Genomic DNA, 27,925 nt, shown 5'->3' with positions numbered 1-27,925 from the left:
CTCTGCAATCTTTTGCATACTATATTTGAGGACAGTCTGATATTTTAAAAATTTCAATGAATAAGAATTCACCCATATCTTAAGTACACTGTTAAGCAGTTTATTATTTAATTTTTGTTTTTTCAAATACCAGGTTTCTTCAACAGCGGTTAAAAAAGGCTGTGCCCTATAACCGAATGAAGCTTATGATTGTGGGAAATACTGGGAGTGGTAAAACTACCTTATTGCAGCAATTAACAAAAACCAAGAAATCAGATCTTGGGGTGCAGAGTGCCACAGTTGGTATAGATGTGAAAGACTGGCCTATCCAAATAAGAGGCAAAGGGAAGAAAGACCTCATTCTAAATGTGTGGGATTTTGCAGGTATTTATTTTGCTAAAGTCCTTTATTCAGAATTATCTTTTATTTAGGACAGGGATTTAAAAGCTGAGATCTTATTCCAATACTGCAGAGAGACCCAGTAGATCCTATGAAATTATTCCAAAGCCATTTACTTCTCCTAATTTTACCCTTGCCACCAGAGTGAATTTCATGGAATTCTTGTGTTAGGAACTAACAGTTGGAGCCAGCTGAAGCTTCAGTACTTCAGGGGGTTGGTAATTGACACACACGCTAAAAGTTACCAACTCCTAGTAGGAGCCCAATGGGGTCTTCTAAACATTGTCTTTGGCTGTTTCTCGCTCTCTCTCTTTTTGTATGCTAAATATTAGATATTATCACCTAAGAAAAAATTTTTTAAAGGCTTCTTGCCTATTGTTTGGAAAGCTAAAAGAAGTCTCTAATCCTTCTTTAGGTCGTGAGGAATTCTACAGCACGCATCCCCACTTCATGACCCAACGAGCCCTTTACCTTGCTGTTTATGACCTCAGCAAAGGGCAGGCTGAAGTGGATGCCATGAAGCCTTGGCTCTTCAATATAAAGGTCAACTGTTCTAATTATTTGAAAGTAGAAAATATTTTTTAGGGATGCCTGGGTGGCTTAGCGGTTGGGTGTCTGCCTTTGGCTCACTGCATGATCCCGGGTTCCTGGGTTCAAGTCCCACATCAGGCTCCCTGCATGGAGCCTGCTTCTCCCTCTGCCTGTGTTTCTCTGCCTCTGTGTCTCTCATAGATAAATAAATAAAATCTTAATTTTTTAAAAAAAATTTTGTACATGTAAGGTAATTGATTTTGGACAGACAGTTGCTTCAAACAGCCTCCTAAGTTTTTAAAAATAGAATTAGAAGCATTAACGTTTTGAGTTGGAGAATTTTATTTTATTTTTTTATTTATTTATGATAGTCACAGAGAGAGAGAGAGAGAGAGAGGCAGGGAGAAGCGGGCTCCATGCACCGGGAGCCTGATGTGGGATTCGATCCTGGGTCTCCAGGATCGCGCCCTGGGCCAAAGGCAGGCGCCAAACCGCTGCGCCACCCAGGGATCCCGTGAGTTGGAGAATTTTAAAGTATAATTAGTTTGTGACATGAAAATAGTGTATTCCATATTGGTAAATGTTACGGATACTTAAAGCCCTTTAAGCTGAAAGAATGGAAAAATGTATAACTTTTTGATCATTTTATTTTATTTTATTTTATTTTTGAGGAGGGAGGGGCAGAGTGAAAGGGAGAGAGAATCCCAAGCAGCAGGCTCCATGCCCAGCGTGGAGCCTAATGCAGGGATCAATCTTAAAACCCTGAGATCATGACCTGAGCTGAGATCAAGAGTTAGATGCTTAACTGACTGAGCCACCTGGGCACCCCTGATCATTTTATTTCTTAAATGGAGGATGAACTTCCCTGACTTAAACTATACTAAACAAAAGCAATCCATGCATCATCAGTTATGTCCTCACTGGCAATGTAGTAAGAAGTACTTCAGATCTTGCACTTTTAAATGGCATCAGATTAATAGACTATTATATCTGGAATCCCTTTTTGTAATTTTTCCACTTTGTCCCTTGCTGTCATGCTGTTAGGCATTTCTTGATGTAGTACAGCTTTTTAGAATTGAGATAAAGCAAGAGAGAGTGATGTTCTTTGAATGAAGCATCAGTGGGCTCTCCTGTGAGCCAAGTCCTTAAAAGAGTTTGTGTCAGGACATTTTAGCAGATATTCTGGCTGCATATAAGCCCATTTTGTAATTTTTTGTAATTTTTTTAACTTCCTTTTTTTTGGGTCATAGCTAGCCAAAGTGAGCGAATATTATAGTGGTGGTCATACTTGCTCTAGTACCTTTTTTTGTTGTTGTTCCTGTGGACTACAAATCGAATGACTTTAAAATGAATTCAGGAGATTGAATTTATAGATAAGGAAGAGAAAATATAAACCATATTATGTCATTTTGATATAGTCTTGGGTTTATTAAATGCTTATTTTATTTAGAAGTCCAAAATACACTTACAGAATAACCCATTTTAAGGCATAAAAGAAAAAAATAGGCTTCTACTGTTATATAGGCTGCCTGAAAAGTGGTATAACTTGGAATAAGAAGGAGTATAAGAATGACTTTAAATTTTTTTAAGGTTAAAAAATAAAATAAAATAAAATAAAATTTCTTAAGGTTACCTTTTTCCCCTAAGTTTAAGGAAGGAAAGATAGTTGACATTTTCTTCTTCCTGATGTCTTTTAATTTCTAATTTCCACTCAACTGAATTTCATAAAGAGTAAATATGAACAGAACTGTAAGCAGTCTTGATTTTAAAACAAACACAAGAGTATTTTGTATCACTTCCTATAGGCTCGTGCTTCTTCTTCCCCTGTGATCCTCGTTGGCACGCATTTGGATGTTTCTGATGAAAAGCAGCGTAAAGCCTGCATAAGTAAAATCACCAAGGAACTCTTGAACAAGCGAGGGTTTCCTGCAATAAGGGATTACCACTTTGTGAATGCCACTGAGGAATCTGATGCTTTGGCAAAACTTCGGAAAACCATCATAAATGAGAGTCTTAATTTTAAGGTAATGTGGCTAATGCCTTCTGTAGACTGGTGAATAAGTATAATTTATTAACTCTCATGTTACACAACTGTCAGAAGTCTTGAGAAGAGAAGAACTGTCTTAAAATTGTAAGTTTTTTTCATAGCTGTTAGGATTACTAAAATACTTCAATTTTAAAGTTTCTTACTTATGCCATTCCTCATTTCAAATGCATAGAAATGGGAATAAAACTAATTAGAGGATCCTGAAGGAAACGAATGTCTGAGAGGCTGAGAGAATGTTTCTGAGAGAATCTGAGAACATGTTTCTGATGCCCTTTCTCTCACAACTTTTTGTAGTGGTAATTCAGTCAAAGAATACCAGTGAATATTGGGGTCGCAGGATCATCTTTCCTCTATTCTTTGTTCTTTCTCCACTTGCTCCTTTCTTTTGGAGTTTCTCTTCTATGTACACCCTGATCTGTGCTTCCTTCACATCTCTTATCAGTGTGATACCCATTCCACATCTTTTTCTTCCCTCAGTATTGTGAGATGGTCTTTCATGAGGTTGCCAAGATTGTGAATTTGATTTTCAACAATGTCTAAGCAATTTTTTAGTCCATATAAACTGGGTTTTCAATTTTATTTATTTTTAAAGACTTTATTTATGTTTTTGACAAAAGAGAGAGGGAGAGAGTGTGTGCATAGTAGGGGGAGAAGCAGAGAAAGAGGGAGAAGCCGATTCCCCACTAAGCAGGGAACTCGATGCAGGGCTCAATCCCCAGGACCCCAAGATCATGACCTGAGCCGAAGGCAGACACTTGACTAAGCCACCCAGGTGCCCTTGGGTTTTCTATTTTAGAAATTATGTTTTGATTTCCAAAGTTCTAGTAAGCCAAATATAATTCATAGGGTTCATAAAATAAAGTAAATTGGTTATTAGGGAGAATACTTGTTTTTAATATTTGCAGGAAAAAGATATCTTTCCTAAGTTCTACAGATACTGTAGTATAAACTACACTGAAAATTCCTCAAATAGTTTCATGAGCCAAACACAATGGTCAATTTCATTGTTAGTCCCTGTTGGTTTAGCTCATTAGCACTAATGATCAAGGCTGTGGCTTATAACTAGGGTCCTGTTTTGCCTGGGCATTCCCAGCGTAATTAATAGTGTCCCACTACATTTTCAGAAGCATTCCAATTTGGATGATAAATTACACAATCACCCTGGTTATAATGTGTTGGCCAGTTAGCTTAGTTCTGTTCCATTTGCACAGATTATGCTCCTATCTAAAACCTAATGAGCCATTTATAAATGTGTTGGTCTTTGTGGTGCCCAGGGAGAGAATTTGCATGTTTGTATCTTTCAACACATTTATCACAGTCACTAAAAGATTTTACCATCCGTGGGTCAGTAGTGGCATTTTATGTAAGCAGAACGACATAGTATTTATTTGGAGATTTTCCTGTTCTCTTGTTGGACATATGATTAAAGAGCAATGTGACTTTTAACAAACAAATACACAAAATTCATGTATCCAATTAAATATTCTCTATCTAGGCAGTTTTCCTTCGAGACTACACCTGTACGTACAGAACTTTACTGTTAATTATAACATTTTAGTAGCTCCTATTCTTGTCACATATGTCAGAGCATATATCATATTTTTAAAAAGACTTCTTGGAGAGGAGTTTGTTTTCAAAAAGCCTGGATTAGTTGAAACAAACAGATAAGGTATGAATAGTTTAGTTGAAGTATAGATAAACTGGTTGGTTCATCTAACTGGGCTAGTAGTGCTTTAGCATGATAGCAAGTTATCATTATCAATCAATAAGACCAATTTTCTTCCTGCACTCATAAATGAACCCTGAAGCCAACACAAATGCTTTGATAAATGGCTAGATTATTGGAAGAAAGATGTATATTGCTAATGGTTGCATCATTCTGGCATTTTAGTTTGAAAATCCATCTGATTGCTTTGCAGAAAACTGGCTCTTTCAGGATCTTTCAGAACCAATGATCCTGCCAGAGCTTGAATATATTTTCATCCCTGAGATGCTTCAACTTGTATTCAAGCAGGTTTTTAAATCTATTAGAGATTACTATTTTGTCCTGGCATTTGTTTTTCATTTGCTCCTCTATCTTGGCTCTTCTCTATTCTTTCCCTGTCTTGCCTTTATTAACATGTGTCTATGCAGAGTCTAGAATAAAAAATTTGTTTTGGCTCTTGGTGATCCCATAATCAAGCTAAAAGGAGAAGTAGGACAAAACAGAGTTCATTGCCAACATTACCCCTTTCAATCTTGTTCAGCCCATTCGCAGAGCTGGATTCTCTGATTGTCCTGTAACTCAGCACTATAAAATTCACCCCTTTGCTATGTAATTTGCTTTCTGTGAGAACACTGTTTACTTCTATACGTAGATTTTCTTTCTTGAGTTAAAACAGAAACTTCAATATGACGTTCTATTTTGTCTTAATTTATAAATGATGAAGAGAAGGAATATGAAAAGTGGAGATTAGTGGATTTATACATAATTTGCTGTGGTATTGGATACATGAAAACAGTTTTTTGAATGATTGGAAGTGAATACATAGGTAATAGTATGGCTGTTATAAATAAAGCTCCTTAAAGTTCTACTTAAGAGTAGAAAAAGAGAGACGCCTTGGTGGCTCAGCGGTTGAGTGCCTGCCTTTGGCCCAGGGTGTGATCTTGGAGTCCCGGTGTCCTGTTGTCCTGGGGTCTAGCCCGCATGGGGCTCCCTGCATTCAGCCTGCTTCTCTCTCTCTCTGTCTGTGTCTCTGCCTCTGTCTCTCTGTGTCTTTCATGAATAAATAAATAAAATCTTTAAAAAAAAGAGTAGAAAAAGAGCACCTTAAATTTGCATGTGTGTGTGTAATAAACCCAATTTCTGTTTATAGTAAGTTTAAAAATTTAAGTAGAAATTCTTAGGTAAAAAGAATACAAGAATATATAAATGGGTTGAGAAATAGGGAGAGTTTGCCACCTGGTGGTTTTCAGAGGCACTTTAGTCACTATTGTTTCAGTTGCATTTCTATTTAAAATTAGATTCTCCTGGGGAAAAAAAGTTCGGAAAAGATTTTTTATTATAGAAATTATCATCTTAAAGTGACTCTTTAAAATTTTTTTATGTATTTCAGTTAGCATACAATGATTAGATTATGAGTGTAATAGACCAAAAAAAAAATCATCCTCTCATGTCAAAATTATTTGTGTTTAGATGATTTTTTGTTTTCCCAAGTTTGAAGTTCCATGAAAAAGCATAGCTGGGGTAAGGAGATTTCATGTCTATCTCTTGATATGTACATTCCATTAATGTAACATTTTGCAAATAACAAGCACAAACTCTAATGTTTTACCTTGGAGCATAAACATTTTCATCTAATAAATAAGGCTTTAAGGCTTTGGAATACTTACTGACTTCTTATGCTAACATATCTATTGCATATATGTCTAATGTCTTAGAAAATAGCAAATCCCTTATTTATGGTTAGTGATTTATCCTGGGTTGTATCATGGTTTTTCTGGGTTGTATCATGGTTTTTCTGAATTGTTAGATAAATATTTCCATATTATTTTGATAGTTCTTTCTAAATTGGCTTCTGTGTTTATATTTTTCTTATTTTAATATTTTGTTTATTCTTCACAGTTTAGTTTTTTTTTTTAAAGATTTTGTTTATTCATGAGACAGAGAGAGAGAGAGAGAGAGAGAGAGAGAGGCAGAGACACAGGCAGAAGGAGAAGCAGGCTCCATTCCATGCAGGGAGCCTGACCACAGGCTGACCCCAGCCTGTCCTGGGTCTCCAGGACCACACCCCAGGCTGAAGGTGGTGCTAAAGCACTGAGCCACCCGGGCTGCTCCAGTTTAAATAGGTTTACATCACATTTTGATTTTATTTAAAAAATACATTTCTGAATAATATTTTACTTTCCTAACAACTATTAGCACGGAATTTACCAACCACCCGACAAGCATATGAGTGAAATGAATTTTTACAGCTTGTCATTTGTAATTACACAGATCCGAGATCAGCCTGTTGTTGGGCAGCTGATTCCAGACTGTTATGTAGAACTTGAGAAAATCATTTTATCAGAGCGTAAAAATGTGCCAATTGAATTTCCTGTAATCGACCGGAAACGATTATTACAACTTGTAAAGGAAAATCAGCTGCAGTTGGATGAAAATGAGCTCCCTCATGCAGTTCACTTCCTAAATGAATCAGGTTTGTGTGTTTGTTACATATTTTTTCAAAGCTCTAGTACAGTCATTTATAAGAATATATTTAAACCTTGTACAGAATTTACATACAAAACTTAATATCCATAAAATTCTTGGACCATTGACTTTTTCCTTTTGAAAGGTCATCATGTGCAATAATGTTGAATCATATGCCATATTATAGAAAAAACATTTAGAAACCATCTGGGACAGTATTGGGAAGAGTATCCCAGCAGGAGTTAAAACATGAGGGTTCTAGAAATTGGCTTAACTATTCAGGAGCTTTGAGACCCTGAGCACAAGCCATATCTTTTCATAGTATCATTTGAATTTAGTGTGTGTGGAGTTATTTGTATACTATAAAGGGGAATTATTATTGGGGTGGTCTAACTGGGCACTTAGAGGATCAATGGTTGCCTGAGATAATAATGCACCTTTTGAATGGCAGATCTTACCTGTTGCATTGCACATAGTCAGTGTGACCTCATAGATGAAAACACTCGCAGAAGCTTCTGTGCTATTTGTGTATTTGATCAATATGACCTTGCTAGAAAGGTGTGAGTTGATTTGTAGTACTAGAATTAAGTGGCTGAGAAACTGCTTTTAATCCCTAGATTCTGTTGTGTGAAAAATAAATCTTTACATGGATTATAATCTGTTCCTTTTCCCCCATTATTCTTAAGCCAGTAGCTTTCTGCAATATTCTGTATTTCTTACCTATATTTGAAAATAAGATATCTTTGTAGGATATATTTAGAAAACTAAAAAAAAATCTGTGAATTTTTTATTATTTGTAAATATATATACAAGACAATGCATGCCATTGTCTCACATATGCTTGTATATGATTATTTTATTTAGTTTCAAAAATTCCTTTGTATATCTGGACATTAGAGCTTGGGAACTGGAATGCCCAGGTTCTAGTCTCAGCTCTGCTACTAACTGTGCTGAGATTTCCTCATCTGTAAAATGAGGAGGTTGGACTAGAGTCTCTCAAAAGCCCCTTTTTATTTGTATATTGTGGATCCCATGTTTCACTGTTTGATTTTTTACTATAGGGGTCCTTCTTCATTTTCAAGATCCAGCTCTGCAGTTAAGTGACTTATATTTTGTGGAACCCAAGTGGCTTTGTAAAGTCATGGCACAGGTTGGTGTCTGGTATTTTTGTGGCATGAGGGTAATGACTGAAGAGTGCTAAAAATGATGGAATTTATATTCAGTTAAGGTAGAAAGTCCTGTACATGTAGAATACTGTAGATCAATTCATGTAGGAGTCTACATAAAGTAGAGCTTCATGAAAGAAGGGACAATGTCTGAGAGTTCACTTCAGTGTCTTTGTTTCCAACTTACAGACAGATGTTGTCACTGTGTTCCACAGTGCTTTTCTAGAGCCTGATGACACTTTGGTTTGGTTATTGGTATAGTCAGTTGAATGGAAGCTTTGTGAAAATCCTTGGGGGAAATATACATAAGAAAATTGGATGGTGAGCCTAAAACCTTTAGACAGCATGAAGGGAAGTTTTGACTCTTGAGTGGAATATAAGCTCTAAATGCTTACAGTTTTGAAAACTGGATGGTGATGGTTATGGCTGTCCTTTTTCCATTTGTATTTCATATGGAAAAGTTTTTCTTTTGCCAATGATAATCAATTACCGGTAAGCTTGTCTTAATTAGTTACCATCTCTATAGGTTTGCCATAGAAAAATCCATCCAAGCAGAATACACTAGCTCAGTGTTTCTCACTGTCAGATTGCACCAGATAATTGTTTGTTGTACATTATAGGATGTTAGCAGCATCTTTGGTTTCTACCATCTAGATGCCAGTAGTACTCCCCTAGTGTGACAAGCACAAATGTGTCCAGACATTGCCAAATATAGGTGGGGGTGCAAAATCACCCTGGTTGAGAACAACTGCATCTAACTTAATCATGAACTGAAGGGAGCTTGAGGAGACTCTCTAACACATGTACTCACTCACTGACATCTATTTTGTTTGTGAGCATAATGCACAGTTTTGAACGTGACTCCCTGAATCCCTAAAATGATTCTGTCTTTTTACATTAGAATCATCTCTTCTAACTAAACCATAATAGTAATTAAATTCCCTCATATAATTTTGAATGATAGTTTCTAAATTTTATCTAAGGAATAAAAGGAAGATATTTTAGACAGGAAACTCATTTTTGGCTAAATCCTATATCATGGACTTTGAGAGCATTTGAAACACAATTGGCAATTGTAACATGATAGTAATAACTATTTTGGTAGATGTTTTTATTTTTATTTATTTTATTTTTTAAAGATTTTATTTACTTATTCATGACACACACACACACACACACACACACACACACACAGAGGCAGAGACACAGGCAGAGGGAAAAGCAGGCTCCATGCAGGGAGCCCGACATGGGACTCGTTCCCGGGTCTCTAGGATCATGCCCTGGGCTGAAGGCAGGCGCTAAACCGCTGTGCCACCCAGGGATCCTGATAGATATTTTTAAAGTAGATTTTCATCCTTTTGCACATATGCCATGGAAAGTGATTCCACTCATTTACTAAATGGGAATGAAGCTGGTAGAGTGGTCAAGGGCACAAGCTCTAGAGTCGGCATGACCTATGTTCAAATTTCTTCTGTATCTTTCTTAACTTTGTGACATTTCTTAATGTTTTAAGCCTTTGTTTCTTCACTTGTAAAATAAGGATAATAACTGTTATTTTTTACATTGCTTCCCTAATTCAGTGTAAGAAGTAAATGTTAGCTAATTTTATGTTTAACCTATTTGGTAATTAAAGATATTATTTTAGGAAATGAAAAAAAAACCTTCAAAATTGTAAAGATGTATCCATAAAATTTTGGAAAGTGTGCCAGGTACAGAGCTAAATAAAAAATATGTGTAGGTGGGTATGTTCTGTACAACAAAGGGAGTTTTAAATATACCCTGAAGATTTTTGTTGTCCTAGATGGTGCACTGTATCAGAACATAACTAAACTCTAGATAGTCAAGAAAAGGCTAAAGTTGCACTAAAAAGTGATGTTTTTCCATGTGAATTGGTAATATTTAAAATTGCGCAGATACAGATAATATAGGAGGGCCTCTTATTCAGTAGAATAAAAAAGTAGTTTGCATCAGAATCACCGTCTTTTAACAAAAGCAACCTTCTACCATAACCACAATAAAATCCCTGAAGATTCATGGAGAAATTCAGTTGAAACTCCATGAAAGTTCTTATTAGCATAGTTATACTATAAACATGATAATTTAAGTGAAAATTAAGTCAAGAATTTGAACAGTTCCAAGTTATATTGAAAGATCTAAAAGAGTCAGTAGAACAATTAAATTTCATATTAATTTAATAAATGCCATCATTTTTGTTTATGCTGATATATTAAAGTATAATGTCATTTTCACCAAGACTTAAAGAAAATGAAAGCTATAAATGATCAAATGAAAACAAGAATGAATTGTCTGATATCCATCAGCAAAAATAAATAGGGGTATTCACCTCCATGAATCATCAAAGCAAGGTCAGAAACAATTTCAGGGTGCAGAAGCTCTAAGAGCCTACCTACCCTTCTCTTTGCTCCAGACTATTAGGTCATTGGATTTATTAAAGATGTTTCTGTCATTGCACAGAGAATTTTGCAAAAACTCATTTAACTGTATGATAAAAGAGATATGAAGGACACTTACTGAATTAATCAGGTGGAACATTAAAAAGCTTGCATGGCAATGTAATCTTGTTAAAAACTTGGGTGAGGAACTTGGGAAATTTTCTTTCTTTGCATAACGGCATATGTTAGCAATTATAAGTTATGAGGCAGAAGGAATATAAAGAGTTCTTTCAAAGGTGATAAAATTTAGATAACATTTCAGTTTTGTATTGCTATGTAACAAGATACCCCCAAACTTGGAGTAAAACATCAACATTTTATTGTTTCTCACTGTTCTGTGGGCTGACCATGCTCAGCGGAACAGCTCTGCTGCCATGGCATTGGCAAGGGTCATTCACTTGGCTTCCTTCATTGAGTCAAGCTGCTGAGTCCAAGAAACTTACACTCACATTTTTGGTATGTTGGTGCTCCACCATGTAGCTTTTCATATGACCAGTCCTCTCAAAGGGTGGGCCCAGAGCTGATAAAATGTCAGTTGTGCCATGTTCTAATGACTGGAGTAACCGTAGAGCCTATCCAGGTTCAAGAGGAATCAAGGATCCTTCAAGAAATGAAAGATCAAACACCACACCTGTGTAGGAAGAGAAGCAATTCATGTGTCTGTCTTTGGAAACCATCTACTACAAATAGTGGTAGTACACCATAGATCTACTTAAAAACATCAAGCACAAACTCCTATTTTATTTTATTTTATTTTATTTTATTTATTTTTAAAAAGATTTTACTTATTTTTTCATGAGAGACCCACAGAGAGAGAGAGGCAGAGACACAGGCAGAGGGAGAAGCAGGCTCCATGCAGGGAGCCTGATGTGGGACTTGATCCTGGGACTCCAGGATCATGCCTTGAGCCAAAGGCAGATGCTCAACCACTGAGCCACCCAGGCATCCCAACAAACATGCCTATTTTAAATCAGTGTTTCTAGGAGTGCACAGCTGGCTCAGTCAGAAGAGCTTGCAGCTCTCAATCTTCCAGGTTGTGAGTTCAAGCCCCATGTTGGGTATAGACATTACTTAAATAGACCTTAAGAAAATTTTAAAAATGAAGTCAAAGTATCAAAATAAATTAGAGTAAGTATATAATAATGGCTTAACATACAAGGGGTTACTTATGTGCTATTCAAACATTTTCTCATATAATTCTCAGAGCAACTCTTTTAAGTGGTACTAGATTAGTCCTCATCCTGAAGATGAAGAAATTGATGTACAGAGAAGTTAAACAATTTATCCAAATCAACATATTTAGGAAGAAGTAGAGTTGGGATTTCAAACTAAGTAGTTTGACTCCAGTGCCCCTAAATCGAACCCCAGGATAAAATGCTCTACACTTTCTTTTCCCCAGATTCACTCATCCAACATTGATTTGAGACCTACAGTGTCCCAGATGTTGTTCTGATGCTGGATAAGCATTATAAGCCTAGATAAAACAATGTTCCTGCTTTTGTGAAGCTGATATTCAAATAGGAGGAAATAACCAATAAATAAACACTTAAAATGCCAGGTGGCAGATGCTGTAAAGAAAATACAAAATATGGTTGGGAATAGAGAGGGAGTTGTCAGACAAGGTCTTATCAACTTTATTTTTAAACAATTAAAAAAATAACTATGTATTCATGAGACACACACAGACAGGCAGAGGGAGAAGCAGGCTTCTTGAGGGGGGCCTGATGTGGGACTCGATCCTAGGACCCCAGGATCATTACCTGAGCCAAAGGCAGATGCTCAACCACTGAGCCACCCAGGCACCCCTGGTCTTAACAACTTTAAAAATGCCAGAACAGCAAACAATTTCCCTTACCACCTGGTTTGTAAGAGCAGTCTGGGCTCTAAAGTGCACAATATGGGAGAAGTCCCACACTGCAGTTTTTATTATTTAATGACCCATTTATACATTGTTGTTAGACACCATTGTCTTCAGCCAGTCATGCATTCATTGAGTCAATAAATATTATATGTACCAAACAGAGATATAGAGATAAAGGAGATAAGTCCATGGGCCTAAGGATTTTACAATCCAATATTTCACCCACCTACGTGATAATGTACATAATATATGCACCTATTGAAGTATCCCTTATATGCTAAAGATCGAGTAAAGAAATTAAGCAAAACTTAAAAAAATCATTTGGCTAAGTAAAATGAATAGGAATATGTAGATAGTAATAGCTAACATATGAGGGCTTAGTATAAGCTAAAAATTGTCATATGCACTTTGCATGCCTTTTGTATGTTATCTTATTTCAATGTCATGACAGTCTAAGGGTGAGTCACTTTTATTATCTGATATGAATGAATCTGTGGCTTAAGGAAATTATATTCCTTTCTCAAGATAACGCAGCTAGTACTAGAACCTGGATTTGAACCTTGGTTCTTCTGAAGTTATATTTTTAACTTCTGTGATGATGGTCAAAGCTGAAAGTATGGTCTCTATAGTAGAATCATCTGAGTTTCTTGTTAAACAAGCACATTCTCAAGCTTCATCTCAGACCTACTGATCCAGGCTCCATCTGGAGTCCAGCAAAATTCTGTAGTTACTTTGTGTAAGAATCACTAACCTGTACCACATACCGCCTCTCCTCCTATTGATGGAAACCGTTTTCCTTTATGCTTGAGTAACATTTCTAAGGTAAACCTGTACATTTCTGTGGCAGACCTGTAATGAGAACATAGTCTAGAGGATAATTTCCCAATAAATATATTGTTGATGAGGCTATAATAAGGATGAAAGGTGTTGGATTGATCTGTTAATTGGAGCTGGGGAAGGTTTAACATTCATTGATTGCAGAGGATCTCTATAATATTTGATTTGCATTCACTCCCTTAATTTAATAATTTTTTTTTTTTTTTTTTTTTTTTTTTTGTGGAGGAATGGTTGCCCTACTGGGCTTCTGGTTACAGGGCTTCTAGTAGAGAAATCAGGTGCCCTGTTACACTTGACAACATTAAATTGTTTTGATCATATCACTTAGCAAAGAGACACAAAATGCTTTAAATTAAACACTTTTCAGGGAATGAATTCTAGTGATTATTTACGAGTTTAAATCTTTCAGATTTTGACAGTGAAAGTGGAAGGCTATCCAAAACATCCTAAGGGAATCATTTCACGTAGAGATGTGGAAAAATTTCTTTCAAAGAAAAAGAGATTTCCAAAGAACTACATGTCACAGTATTTTAAACTGCTAGAAAAATTCCAGATTGCCTTGCCAATAGGAGAAGAATATTTGCTGGTTCCAAGCAGGTAAACCTAAACTGGAAATTCACCATCTATTATATGTTTTAATTGTCAAAATAACTTTGGTTTATGATAAATGTATTAATTTTTTTTGCTTCTTGTGTACACTCTCTACTGAAATGTAACATTTACTTTTAATGAAAACACTACATTTGACATTTTAAAGGTATAGTAAATGATTTGTTTTATGTATATAATTACTGTTTGGTTTACCACTACTTGAATTACTTAAGAAAGGAAAATAGTGATATGTGTGTGTGTGTGTGTCCTTAAATGGTGCTGAGGGACTTATATTAGACAGGTTCTGGAGGATAGTGCGTTTTCATCAGAATTTATTTTTTAAAGGTTTTATTTATTTATTTATTATTATTTTTTTTTCATGAGAGACACACAGAGAGAGAGGTAGAGACATAGGCAGAGGGAGAAGCAAGCTCCTCAGGGGATTCAATCCTGGGACTCCGGGACCATACCCTGAGCCAAAGGTAGATGCCCAACACTGAGCCATCCAGACGTCCCTTATCAGATGACTTTATGGCAGTGAATTTTCAGAGAGTGGCAACACAATGAAGGCCTAAGTTCTAGCTCTGTATTATAGAAATTTTTCTTGTTGCTTTATAGTTTCTTATTGCTGGGAAATGTTATAAGGTATATGACATTGAAAAGTGCAAATTGCATTGATTGGTAGATGCTATTCAATTCTAAAAATACATGTACACTTTTCTCCAGGACATGACATTTTTTCAAGTTTTATATAATCCCTTAAAACCTGTCTATGCATAACTAATTGTAATAATTTATTTATTAGTGTAAATGGGATTACTGAAAAAAAATGCATCTGAGCATGTATTTGAATTGACTAAATAGCCATTGAATTTTTGAAGAAGGAAGGTCATGTAGCAAAAGAACATTATAAAAATGTGCAATTGCCTACAATATTTATCATCGACTCCTTGATTTTAAGTAGTAAAGCACTCTGGTTAACATGGTTGGGTAAATTTTTATGAAGCTTTGTAATGCTGATACCCTTTTCTCTTTAGTTTGTCTGATCACAGGCCTGTGATAGAGCTTCCCCATTGTGAGAACTCTGAAATTATCATTCGACTATACGAAATGCCTTATTTTCCAATGGGATTTTGGTCGAGGTTAATCAATCGATTACTTGAAATTTCACCTTACATGCTTTCAGGAAGAGGTATGTATTTAATGAAGTCTCAATATTTGAGAAGTTAGGCAGGAAGCATATTAAAATTGACATGTCATTTTCACAGAGTTCATGTATTTGTAAGGCCACTGAAAATCAGAAAATAAGCTTATAGGACTTCAGAGTAGCCAGGATAAGGACACATAGGCTCATTTAAGTTCATGCAGTTTGTCAAGAAGGAAATTTCTTCTTTCTTTTCTTTTTTTTTTTTTAAAGATTTTATTTATTCATTCATGATAGTCACACAGAGAGAGACAGAGAGGCAGAGACACAGGCGGAGGGAGAATCAGGCTCCATGCAGGGAGCCCGACGTGGGACTCGATCCTGGGTCTCCAGGATCGCGCCCCGGGCCAAAGGCAGGCACCAAACCGCTGCGCCACCCAGGGATCCCAAGAAGGAAATTTCTTAAGTCCTCACTCAAAGCGTATTTGTTTTTATTTTAGACACATTTATAATAAGTGTGAATATCTTGCTTTCCAAGCCAGAGTAGGCTAGAAGCAACAGTTTTAGAAGGTAAGATTACTAGAATGCACTGGTGTTAAACACATGCACATGTGCAAACCGACACACACAAATGAACAAAGAAAAATTAGAAGTGACTATCTGCAAAGCCAGAGAGTTTTAGTTAACAAAAGTAACAGGTTCTGACCATTCAGACGATTCACTGTAAAGACTTGAAAGCTCTCTTGCTGTGCAATTCCTGAGGGATCTATAAAAAAAGATTAAAAATGGGTCTTTAGGGCAGCCCTGGTGGCTAAACAGTTTAGCGCCGCCTTCGGCCCAGGGCCTGATCCTGGAGACCCGGGATCGAGTCCCCGCATCGGGCTCCCTGCATGGAGCCTGCTTCTCCCTCTGCGTATGTCTCTGCCTCTCTCTCTCTCTCTGTCTCTCATGAATAAATAAATAAAATCTTTAGAAAAAATGGGTCTTTATAATGCTAGCTCCTTTTGAAGAAAGGGAGAACTAGTGCTCCAAAGGAAAAATATCATTTTGGGGGGGTTAAAAATCAGCTTTATGCATGTGTTACTGTATTTTGAAATAAACCTTATTTTGATTGCAATTAATCAATATGTAGGCAGTTACATCACATTAAAGTAAATCATTCCAGAAGTTTTTATTTTAGTGTGATAACCAACCTCCTTTTAAGAGTTTTAAAAGTTATGAGAATTTGGGGTGCCAGTGGCTCAATTGGTTAAGCATCTGGCTCTATTTCAGCTCAGGTCATGATTTCAGGTTTGTGAGATCAAGCCCAGCCCAGTATTGAACCTGCTTAAGATTCTCTCTCCTTCTCCCTCTGCCCTTTCCCACCTTTCACTCATGCACACTCTCTCTTAGAAAAAAAATTGGAAGTTATGATTACTTATTTATGATTCTTTTTCTTCTATTAAGCATATCAAACTATTTTAACATCATGAATCTGAACTATCTTTTAGGTTACCTACTGGGCATTTTATTTTATTGCCTTGCAAAATTGAGGCTAAAATACTTAATTTCATTCACAATAGATATGAATGAGGAGTTGTATCATTAACAATTCCAATACTTTGTTTCAAAACATATGTATCTCTATTACTTACTTGTGGTGTTTGCAGTGATTTTTCTGCTCTTTTAATTTATGAAGTTCATAATTAATGGATACATTTGGGTCCATTTAAACTTCTTTCAGAACGAGCACTTCGCCCAAACAGAATGTATTGGCGACAAGGCATCTACTTGAATTGGTCTCCTGAAGCTTATTGTCTGGTAGGATCTGAAGTCTTAGACAATCACCCAGAGAGTTTCTTAAAAATTACAGTTCCTTCTTGTAGAAAAGGTAAGGAAATTAATTTAAAACTTTGAATTGTACCACTAAAGAAATATAAACATTTTTTTTTCAAACTTTGTAGTCCCTCTTTCTAGCTTTGCAACAGAATAAGGTTCAGATAGGGTGTTGATGAGCTCTTCTTTGGATCGTGTAGGCTGTATTCTTTTGGGCCAAGTTGTGGATCACATTGATTCTCTGATGGAAGAATGGTTTCCTGGATTGCTGGAGATTGATATCTGTGGTGAAGGAGAAACTCTGTTGAAGAAATGGGCATTATATAGTTTTAATGATGGTGAAGAGCATCAAAAAATCTTACTTGACGACTTGATGAAGAAAGCAGAAGAAGGTAGTATTGATGTAACTTTCAAATTTTTTAAGTGATCCTTTCAATGTTCAATGGCCCACTGGGCAACATAACCTCAACTATGAAATAAGAATACTAGAACCTACCTCATAGAATTGTTATGAGGATTAAAATAGATGATACATGCTTCCAGAATTTGGCTATTGTAAATAATGCTGCAGTAAACATATAGGGCGTGCATATATCTTTTTGAATTAGTGCTTTCTTTTTGTTTGGGCAAATAGTCATGGAATAAGCAGAATCACATGGTATTTCTATTTTTAATTTTTCAAAGAACCTCCACACTGTTTCCCACAGTGTCTGCACCAATTTGTATTCCCACCAACAGCATGTGAGGGTTCTTTTTATTTCAATCCCTGCCAACACTTGTTATTTCTTGTTTTCCATTGTAGTCATTCTGACAGGTGTAAGACGATATCTCATTGTGGTTTTGATTTACATTTCCCTGATGATTAGTGATGTTGAACAACCCAAGTGTCCATTGACAGGAGACTGTATAAAGGAGATGTAGTATGTATATATATATATGTGTGTGTGTGTATACATACATATGTGCATACATACACATGTGGGATACACATACATATATACATACATATATGCACTATATATAATATATACATACATACACACTGGAATATTACTCAGCCATAAAAAGAATGATATCTTGCCATTTCCAACAACATGGATGGACCTAGAGTTATGGTATAACACTAAGTGCAGGAAGTCTCAGATAAAGACAAATGCCATATGATTTCACTCTTTAGAACTTAAAACACAGAACAAACAAACAACAACCAGAAAAAGGAAGACATAAAAAACCCAGACCCTTAAATACAGAGAATAAACTATTGATTACTAGAAGGGAGGTAGGTTGAAAGACACATGAAATCAGTGAGTGGGATTAAGAGTACATGAGTACTGAGAAATGTATATTGTATATCAGTATATTGTACACATGAACCTAATATAACACTGTATGTTAATTATACTTGCATAAAAATATAATAGGATGATACATAAAAATAATTTAGCAATTTGTTAATCATGTAACAAGTGCCCCCACAAATGTGGTAAAAGTAGAGAATAGAATATTTCTTAGATGTCAGTCTAAGGAAGTTCTGAATTCTAATTTCTAATGAGTGAACCTAGGAATGAATTTGTAACATTCCAAGTGCATAGGTGTTAACTGAACCTTTAATGCTTTATCAGATTTTCTAGAGAAAAATAGGATTGGTAAGAAAACCTAAAAGAAGGATTAGAAATCATAGGAAATATGATTATTTTTGTGCAAATTTATGTATATCCTTAAAAGTATGTTTAAAAAAAAAAGTTTTGTGTACTTTTCAGGAGACCTTCTAGTAAATCCAGATCAACCAAGGCTCACCATTCCAATATCTCAAATTGCTCCTGACTTAATTTTGGCTGACTTACCTAGAAATATTATGCTGAATAATGATGAATTGGAATTTGAACAAGCTCCAGAGTTTCTCTTAGGTAACTACTTTTGCTGGTTTGAGAATAAAAATTAGGATATAATTTTTCCTTTATAATCTAGAAAACATTAAAATATAATTACATTGTCATAGTTTTTATTGTCTTCATATATTTGTTATAGTGGGTTTTTTTTCGGAATGATATACTTGAAAGTAGTGTTACAGACATGGAATTTGCTTTGCATACATTCTCATGGACTAGATTCGAGATAAGAATGGGGCTGCCATGGAAGTTCATGTGTTTGTAAAATATATCCTTGCATTTGTTTTAAGTGCCAGAAATGGGGCGGGGGGCAGATAAGGAGATTTTCAGTTGTGTAATGCAGTCATTTTTCAGTCTCAAAAAGATGGGATAGGTAAAGGAAGAACACCTCAAGGTAGTCATAGAAGCAGTTTTGTTCCTCAGGATGACAAGCATGAATTCTCATAAAAAAATATTCACAAAAAGCAGTTTGAGATAAAAAATTTAGAAGCATTATGTTGGTGACATACTCAAGTTCTGAGAGACTGGGAACAGTCAAGAAAGAGCATTGGGTTAAATTACTATAAAGTATTTGAAGACTATTATGGCTTTACTTTGTGGAGTATTCACTGTTGTGTGTGTATACATTTAATTTTAATTAAATTTCACAGAAAGAATGCCTAAAATATGTCTGTTAGGACATTAAAATTATTAACAAAGAATGTCCAAGATTTGTGAAATTACATGTAAAAGGTAAATAAACTGCTTTACACCTTTATTCTTCGCATTAATTGAAAAAATTTAGAATGAATTTGAATGTTTTGGAACTCTGGAAGTGAATATATTATTGAGTTAACACAAAATGCTGAATTGTCAATGCCAAATTTTAGATTTTAACCAATGCCACACTTGACTTGTGATTTAAACGGTACAGGTAAGTACCAGGCATTCTGTATTCTTTCTCTGAAGAAGTCTCAGGCTACAGACAAAGCTCCCCAGAATATCTCTTATTAGTACATTAATATGTGTTTCATATTAATGGGTACTTTCGAGCAATGTATGTAGAAATGCTCACAAAATTCATTTTGAAGCACTTACATTTTTTTGTTTTATTGATATAGTTGACATACAGCACTGTATAATTTTAAGATATACAGCAAATGATTTGAGTCTACATATATTTTGAAATGATTTCCATAATGAATTTAATTAAAATTGATTATCCCATATAGATATAAGATAGAAGAAAAGATATTTTTTTTATTTGTGGTGAGATCTTATAGGATTAACTCTTAACGACTTTAAATATATTTCACATAGCAGCATTAACTGTAGTCATCATGCTGTACATTCCATCCCTAGTACTTATTTATCTTATAACTGGAAGTTTTTAACCTCTGACCACCTTCAAAAGCGTCTGTATTTTGTTCTGTATGCCATTAATTACACAGAGGAAAGTGTTTATATAAGTACTCCCATTCTCTAGTCTCCTGTCCCAAAAACCCATTAATTTCATGTTTATTTACAATTTTAGGGTTTCTCAAACTCTATACTGTTGCTTTTTTAGATTGGCTGATTCTTTGTTATGGGGCTGTCCTGTGCATTGTAGGATGTTTAGTAGCATCCTCTCTTCTACCCACTAGATGTCAGTGGTGTATCCTCACCCCCCTCCCCAGGTGTGACAATCAAAAATGTTTCCAAACATTGCCGAAATTAGAGGGTATAGGGAGGAGAGCAACATCATTCTAGTTGAGAATCATTGACTAAACAAATGAGATATAACCTTCTAAAAACATTTTATAATCAGAGACACCCTCCCCCCCCGCCAAGTATATTTATGCTAAGGTAGTGTGGTAGAGGTCATTCACTGCTATTTTCCTTATAGAGTGGGAATGAATTTCGGGCTTCCAATTAACACTCTCTTTCCAAGATAGCAGTTACTATATGACACTTCTTGTTAGATTTGTGAATATTGATGGACTTGTTTTATGAAAAAAAATTTAAATGCACAGGTATGGGGTTGTATGTATCTGTTTGAGGAATTGTGGGGTGCATTTCCCCTTCAGGAGATTATTTTTTCCAGAGAGCCACACGAAAGGTACTTGAGGGGTATTATTTGATGGGGTTAGTTATTCTCAACCGTGGTTGCTCACTAATATCACCTGGGAATTAAAAAAAAAAATCTAATGACCAGTAATTCCTGTAATTAATTAGGTCAGAATCTGTGAGGGTGGACCAGACGTTGGTACTTTTAGAAAGCTCCTCAGATGTCCTGTGCAGCCCAAACTGAGAGAGCTTCTGGGCTAGAGTACTGAGAATGAGTAGCAGGACAGGAAGAGAACCACAAGGGGGAACTTGGAGCTACAACATGGATTTGTCCCTGATTTGGGATCTTATTTAGTAGACAGCATAGCATAATTTATTTTTGAACAAGAGAGTGACACAATCCAAGTATAATTATAGGGAGCTTGATTTTGCAGGAGAAGTAGATGGCATTGGACAGAATGAACTCAGTAGGCCTCCACAGTCTAGGCAGAAAGCGCCAAGGTCACCAGATGGGTGTGGTGGGGATGGAAATGGGAAAGAGGCAAGGGCAAAGAGCTAAGATGATTTTTTGGTTTTGACTCTAGAATGACTACAAAAAGAGGGTTTTAAAATTTGTTTTAAATCAGCTATATGAGGTGGAATAAAAACTAGTTTGGAGGGGCACCTGGGCGGCTCAGTGTATGGGTGTCTATCTTTGGCTCAGGTCATGATGCCAGGGTCCTAGGATTGAGTCCCACATTGGGCTCCCCACAGGGAGCCTGCTTCTCTCTCTGCCTATGTCTCTGCTTCTTTCTCTGTGTCTCTCATGAATAAATAAATGAAATCTTTAAAAAAAACTAGTTTGGAGACAAGATGATGAGCATGGCTTCTGATGGAGCATGGTTGAGATTTGGAGGGACATGCCAATGATCTCCAATGCAAACTTGTAATACAGGATAGAGTTCAGAAGCTGGCTGTGGCTATAAATGAAGATGTGAAACACCCAACATATAGGAAGAGATGAAGTTAGGGAGTCAATGAGGTAATTGAGCAGGCCGAAGTCGAAAAGGCTGTAACAAAATCTTTAGGTGCATTGTAGTTCACGGAGTAGAGGGAAGAGGAAGCATCAAAGGAGACTTGATTCAATGAAACAAGTGGGTCAGATTTCTCTTCATGTACACAACAGTGTAATTATAATCGATAGAATTTATTTAGCTTTTTTTCTTAGATTAACTGAAGTGCTTCTTTCTTTTCAAAAGGTGATGGCAGTTTTGGATCTGTTTATCGAGCAGCCTATGAAGGAGAAGAAGTGGCTGTGAAGATTTTCAATAAACATACATCACTTAGACTGTTAAGACAAGTAAGAAATCCAATAACATTATTACACTAAATTGTTAATCTCCTGGAACTCTGGTTTTGCATGTATTTGTGAAAATGCAAAATGATTACATTTCCCCCAAGTCTACCTGAGTCCAGTTACAAAATCCCACTTTTGTCTTTTCCTTATAGAGTAAAAAAAAAAAAAAAAAAAGTTTGTTTCATTTCTCCTGTTGAAAAACAAAGAAAAGATATTCTGAGAATTCTTGTACAAGGCACCACAGTTACCTGCCCCCAAGTACAGAAGAAAAGAGGGTAGCTCTTTTGAGGTCTTGTATGTTAGAGGAACCCAAATCCTGTGCACATTTATAAATTTCTTTTGGTTTCACTTATATCACATGTTCTTTTTTCCATAAGCACTTATGTTCAGGGCAGTGCCATGCACTGATTGGCTTAGCCCTGCATTACTCAGTCAATCTCTATGGTAATGTAGATGGTATTACTCATAACAGTCCCACCTTTTCCTGAGGCTAGAGTTGGGCTGCTTCCCCCTAAAATTCATGGTCTGCTTGGGTGAGGGTTGGGAAACTTAGCAAAAATCAAGGTACCCTTAGAAAGAAAGAAAAGTGAGTGGATGTTAAATGCAAAGCCCACAGTGATCACTCTAGTACCCTCTCTGGATTTGAATACTGTGGGGATTTATTGTATTTTCTGAGTCTTTCCTGACAGTAAGAATGAGAGAATGAGTCAGGGTGAAAGCAAAGGTCAAATCCAATTCAAATTCTGTGATCTTATGCCAGAACTCAACTGTATTTTTGAATCTATTCAATCTTATTAAAAAAAAATTAAAAAGTAATTGGTGCCTAAATGTGAAACTAAATGACTTATGTAAACTAAAAAAGGGGCACAGTTACAATATATTAGTTATTCTGAAAAATGAAAATAATTCCATGTCTGTGTAAAATATCCTGGAGTAATTTTATTAGTAATACCAGAAGTTACACTGTGGCTCCAGAAATAAGTTAATAAACATTTCATATACAGAAACAAGTCTGTGAAGCAAATCTGGTGCAGTCTCTTTCCATCTATAGGCAATTGGTTATATACATTGATTTTTTTCAGCCTTGGTTATCAGTGTTTAATATATGTTTCAAATTTTATGCGATGTGCTCAGGGAACCTGTTGAAAATCAAAACACTAAGAATATATACGAGACTGAGTAGTGTATAGGCAGCTCGGTGACCTAAGGAAATAATAGGAAAAATAGTTACAGTAGAGTGTGTAATGTGCTTGTTCTTGAAGAAGAAGAAGAAGAAGAAGAAGAAGAAGAAGAAGAAGAAGAAAAGAAGGAGGAGGAGGAGGAGGAGAAGGAGGAGGAGGAGGAAAGGAAAGGACTTCAGTGTCGGGTGCTGCCTCTTGAGGGTCATTCTACCAGTGGTCATGAACTGGGGCTGATCTAATAGTCTCCTGCTCCTTTCTCTTTGAAATCAGTGAGCACTTTTCAAGGATGGAGAATTGGGATTAAGCTTCTTTCTCCCTGGGCTTCTGGAAGAAAACAGACCTAACTTGAGTGTCTCATCAGTTTTAACCAACTGAGCTGATCAGACAGGGGAAGAAACGATTCTTACCACTAAGGAAATATGATTTCAGTCCAGAGCTTTTGTTCTTGGAAAATCCCCATTCAGGGCATTCAGCCTTTCTTCTTCAGCTTGCAGAATTCTTCACACTCCCATTTCCTGACAAAGGCGGTTGGCATCGATACTCCACACCTTTGAAGCTGACTGTTAAGAAGCAGAGCTTCTGCAGAAATCACAGCTTAAAACATGCCTCAATTTAATACCACATGTACTATAAATTTCAACTAAATTAGAGTTTTGGCGTAAAGTGAAACATACAGAAGAAAGTGTGTATGGAATTCACAAACCACAGTATTATAAAGGAGACTGTAAAGTCTCACAGGATGTGGTCTAGGAAGAGGATCACATCAGAATGGAGACGTCTCTGTTCAAGCTGAAGTAGTATCTCTGGCTCCTTGGAGAGAGATTGTTGCCACCAGGGATTCCTTTAGTGAGAGTGGTTCAAGGCAGGTCTCTCTGAGAGAGTAAGAGTATTTGAGCTAAGATCTGAATGATAAGAAGCCTTTGGCCATGTGAAGGGTAAAGGGGTTTAGAGCAGAGGGATCCAGCATGGGCAATGGGCCTGTGGCTGGAATGAAGGAGCTGGGCATATGCAGAGAATTGAGTGGACACCAGTGTGGCAGAAGAATGCTGCATGAAGCATAGGAGACAGGAAGAGAAGGGTTTGAGAGATGGGCTGGGGCTAGATCAGATCAGGCCACGAAGGCTGCGTAAGTTCATGGGGTTTGAACCCAAAAGTCACAGGTAGTTATTAGAGAGTTTTCAGGAGGAGTGATACCATATATCCCTGTGAGCTTAAACACTCTCAGTAAACTTTTCTAGGCATTAAACCATAAGTGATAGGCAGGTTGTACCTCACACACCAGTTGCAGTTGATTAGTAGTGGCTGCTCAAAATTCTGGGCTAAGTAGGACTTTGCTAGGATTCATTAGATAAGACTGATGTGACCTGTTAGTGTGACCATAGGGTGTGTACTGTCCCTGCATTAAATCTGAAAAACATAGAGCAAAAGGAAAGCTAGAACTTAAAATTTTCATTCAAAGTGTATTTTTATTATTTATTTATTTTTTTAAAGAATATTTTATTTATTTATTCATGAGAGACAGAAAGAGAGAGAGAGGCAGAGACACAGAAAGAGGGAGAAGAGGCTCCATGCAGGGAGCCCGACGTGGGACTCGATTCCAGGTCTCCAGGATCAGGCCCTGGGCTGAAGGCAGCGCTAAACCACTGAGGCACCCGGGCTGCCCCAAAATGTATTTTTATTTTTATTTTTATTTTTTTTATTTTTTTATTTAAAAAAAATTTTTTTTTATTTATTTATGATAGTCATATATATAGAGAGAGGCAGAGACAAGGCAGAGATAAAGGCAGAGGGAGAAGCAGGCTCCATGCACCGGGAGCCCGACATGGGATTCGATCCCGGGTCTCCAGGATCGCGCCCTGGGCCAAAGGCAGGCGCCAAACCACTGCGCCACCCAGGGATCCCCCAAAATGTATTTTTAAAAGGATTTTGATTCCTGAAAATGTGAAAAATGTAAAAAAAAAAAGATCAAAGAGGAAATGGAACATTTGCTCTAATCCAGTTTCCCAGAGAAGCATTAATACACTTAAGGAAGAATAATGGGACCGTAGTGCTCATGAATGTTTTTTGCTTTTGCAGGAGCTGGTGGTCCTTTGCCACCTCCACCACCCCAGCTTAATATCTTTGCTGGCGGCTGGGATTCGTCCTCGCATGTTGGTGATGGAGTTGGCCTCCAAGGGTTCGCTGGACCGCTTGCTTCAGCAGGACAAAGCCAGTCTCACCAGAACTCTGCAGCACAGAATTGCACTACATGTGGCTGATGGCTTGAGGTAATGAGTTAGGTCATACGGTTTTCTACTCAGTGTGTGTGACAAGAGTGAGCCTTAACTTACTCTCAGGCTTGGAGATCTGCACTGTCCAGTAACATGTCCCCATAACATTTTACAAACAGCTTGGGGAAAAAAAACTACCATTTCCCTGACCAGATTTTTTAATTTCATAAAATAAGAGTAGGAAGACCATGCAAAACCTCATAGACAATGGAAGGAGCATTTGGATCCAGGAATTCTGTTCTAGAACTCATCATGATCTTAACCCTGTCTTGACCTCCTTCCCCTAAAAAAAATATAGGTTAGGTTTTCATGTGTCAAGGAAAGTGTTAGTTCTCATGCATAATTCTAATAAGGAAAGTGGGAGAATGCCTGGGTGGCTCAGTGGCTGAGTGTCTGCCTTGAGCTCAGAGTGTAATCCCCGGGTCCTGGGATCCAGTCCCACATCAGGCTCCCTGCATGGAGCCTGCTTCTCCCTCTGCCAGTGTCTCTGCTTCTCTCTCTGTGTCTCTCATAAATAAGTAAAATCTTTGAAGAAAAATAAGGAAAGATTAGTCTGTATTTCTGAAGGGGATTGGAGTGATTTGATTGTGTCAGAGGCACACCCGACCTTGCAGCCAGCCGGTACCAGGAGGCAGCGCAAGAGAGTGGAAAGGCCAACGGTCTTTGGAGACAAAGAGACTGGGAGAAATCACTGCTCTGCACACTTAGTAACTGTGATTTTACACTTCCGAAACTTTTTTTTGTTAACGTCTGTAAACTGTGACTAATACTTAATATGTAAAGTTTCAAGGACTTTTGTGATAATTGAAGACATCTCAGATTAAAGTCTGGATTTCTTCCTCCTCCACTGCCCCCATCTCCAGTCATGCATTCATTTCACCTTGGAGTCATCTTCCATTCCTTCCTTTCTCCCACGTCCCATACCTAATCCTTCAGCAAATATTTTCAGCTCTGCCATCAAAATAAATCTTAATACAGCTACATCTCATAGTCTCTCCCTGCTGGAAGCATCTGAGCCACTGTTACGGCTCCTTGCCTAATCTGCCCACTCGCTTTCACCTTTGCCCCATATGCCTGCTACTTCACATGGCGGTCATGGTGGTTTTTCTCCATGGAAGTTGGATCAAGTACTTTATCCCGTTGTCAACTCTCTCCCATCTCACTCTGTGCTCAGCCACTTGCTTCTCTGAGATTTCTCAAATATACCCGGGGCTTTATACCAGCTCTTCTCTTGACCAGGAGTGCCTGATGTGCAGATATCCTCTTGGCTCACTTCTCATTTCTTCCAGGTCACCTTTCAGGGAGGTTGTCCCTGCCTACCTTACGTCTCTCTGGCACCTATAGCACTTATCACTACCTGGTATGCTTTGTGTCTTCATTTAAAAAGTCCTTCCCTTCTGAAATACTGTGTCTATTCCTCTCAGACAGTATCCAGAAATGTAAATGGAATGGGTCGTAGGAAAACAAATGAACACTGCTCATAAAAAAATAAAACCAAACCAGGAAGATATAGCTCAATAGTATATAGAGAATATAACAAGAACATAAAATAAGTAGATTTGCCTTTTCTGAAAGAGTCCAGAAACTACTGAAAAACATAGATTATTATTGAGACAGTACTGTGGAGGTTTGTATTTGGGTGGGTATATCTGCTTTGGACACCAGGGGGAACCGTGTATTAAATGAATCTAGACAGTGTGCAGCAACACCTCATGGATTTCAGAGCTGGATCAGTTGCTTTCCTTAATTTAACTACGTCCAGATCCTAATTTCCCCCTAATTCTTCCATGTAATTCCTTAAAAAGTTTATTTAGAGAATGAAGAACTACTATTTTTCATTCATGACTGTTTGAAAGATCTCATCTCTAAAATAACTTACTCTAGTTCTCTGCAGCCTTACTTTAAATAACAAAATTCAGCAGTTTCTAATGAAGTAAATTAAAGCTCAGCATATTTTCCTATAATTTGGCTGATTTCTTCTCAGCATGATGCTAGGACAGCTTTCTGGATCTTGTGCCACCAGAGGCTAGTGGACTTCAGTAGCTTTTAATCTTCTACCAGCACTAAGTATATTGTTAAAAACTCAGCATTAAGGATTGTCTCCTCAAATGTATTTCAGCCTGAAACTATAACTACAGAAACAAGACAATCACACTCCTCTGGAGTCCCGTAAACGATGGAGCTGATTAGAGGGATATACAAGAACTTTTTTCACATTACGTATTCTTTT

The 27,925-nt window shown here is 36.9% G+C and overlaps 1 protein-coding gene across 3 annotated transcripts in view; it reads left to right on the top strand.

Annotated features, from left to right (window-relative positions):
* The window catches only part of LRRK2 (leucine rich repeat kinase 2), a 140,135-nt gene that overhangs the window by 77,628 nt on the left and 34,582 nt on the right, over positions 1-27,925 (top strand). For all 3 annotated transcript variants that reach the window (XM_072765568.1, XM_026000120.2, XM_026000121.2), the window contains 12 exons: positions 134-363; positions 794-921; positions 2,715-2,933; positions 6,933-7,134; positions 8,189-8,277; positions 13,854-14,041; positions 15,073-15,227; positions 16,903-17,049; positions 17,195-17,386; positions 18,755-18,901; positions 22,147-22,247; positions 25,502-25,692. In XM_072765568.1, coding sequence (XP_072621669.1) covers positions 134-363; positions 794-921; positions 2,715-2,933; positions 6,933-7,134; positions 8,189-8,277; positions 13,854-14,041; positions 15,073-15,227; positions 16,903-17,049; positions 17,195-17,386; positions 18,755-18,901; positions 22,147-22,247; positions 25,502-25,692 — 1,989 coding nt within the window. The remainder of the gene's footprint in view (positions 1-133; positions 364-793; positions 922-2,714; positions 2,934-6,932; positions 7,135-8,188; positions 8,278-13,853; positions 14,042-15,072; positions 15,228-16,902; positions 17,050-17,194; positions 17,387-18,754; positions 18,902-22,146; positions 22,248-25,501; positions 25,693-27,925) is intronic.

The sequence above is a fragment of the Vulpes vulpes genome, chromosome 8, assembly GCF_048418805.1.
Source record: "Vulpes vulpes isolate BD-2025 chromosome 8, VulVul3, whole genome shotgun sequence".
Lineage (NCBI taxonomy): Eukaryota > Metazoa > Chordata > Mammalia > Carnivora > Canidae > Vulpes > Vulpes vulpes.
Note: the sequence above shows the minus strand (reverse complement) of the source record. Positions and strands in the feature narration are given on the sequence as shown.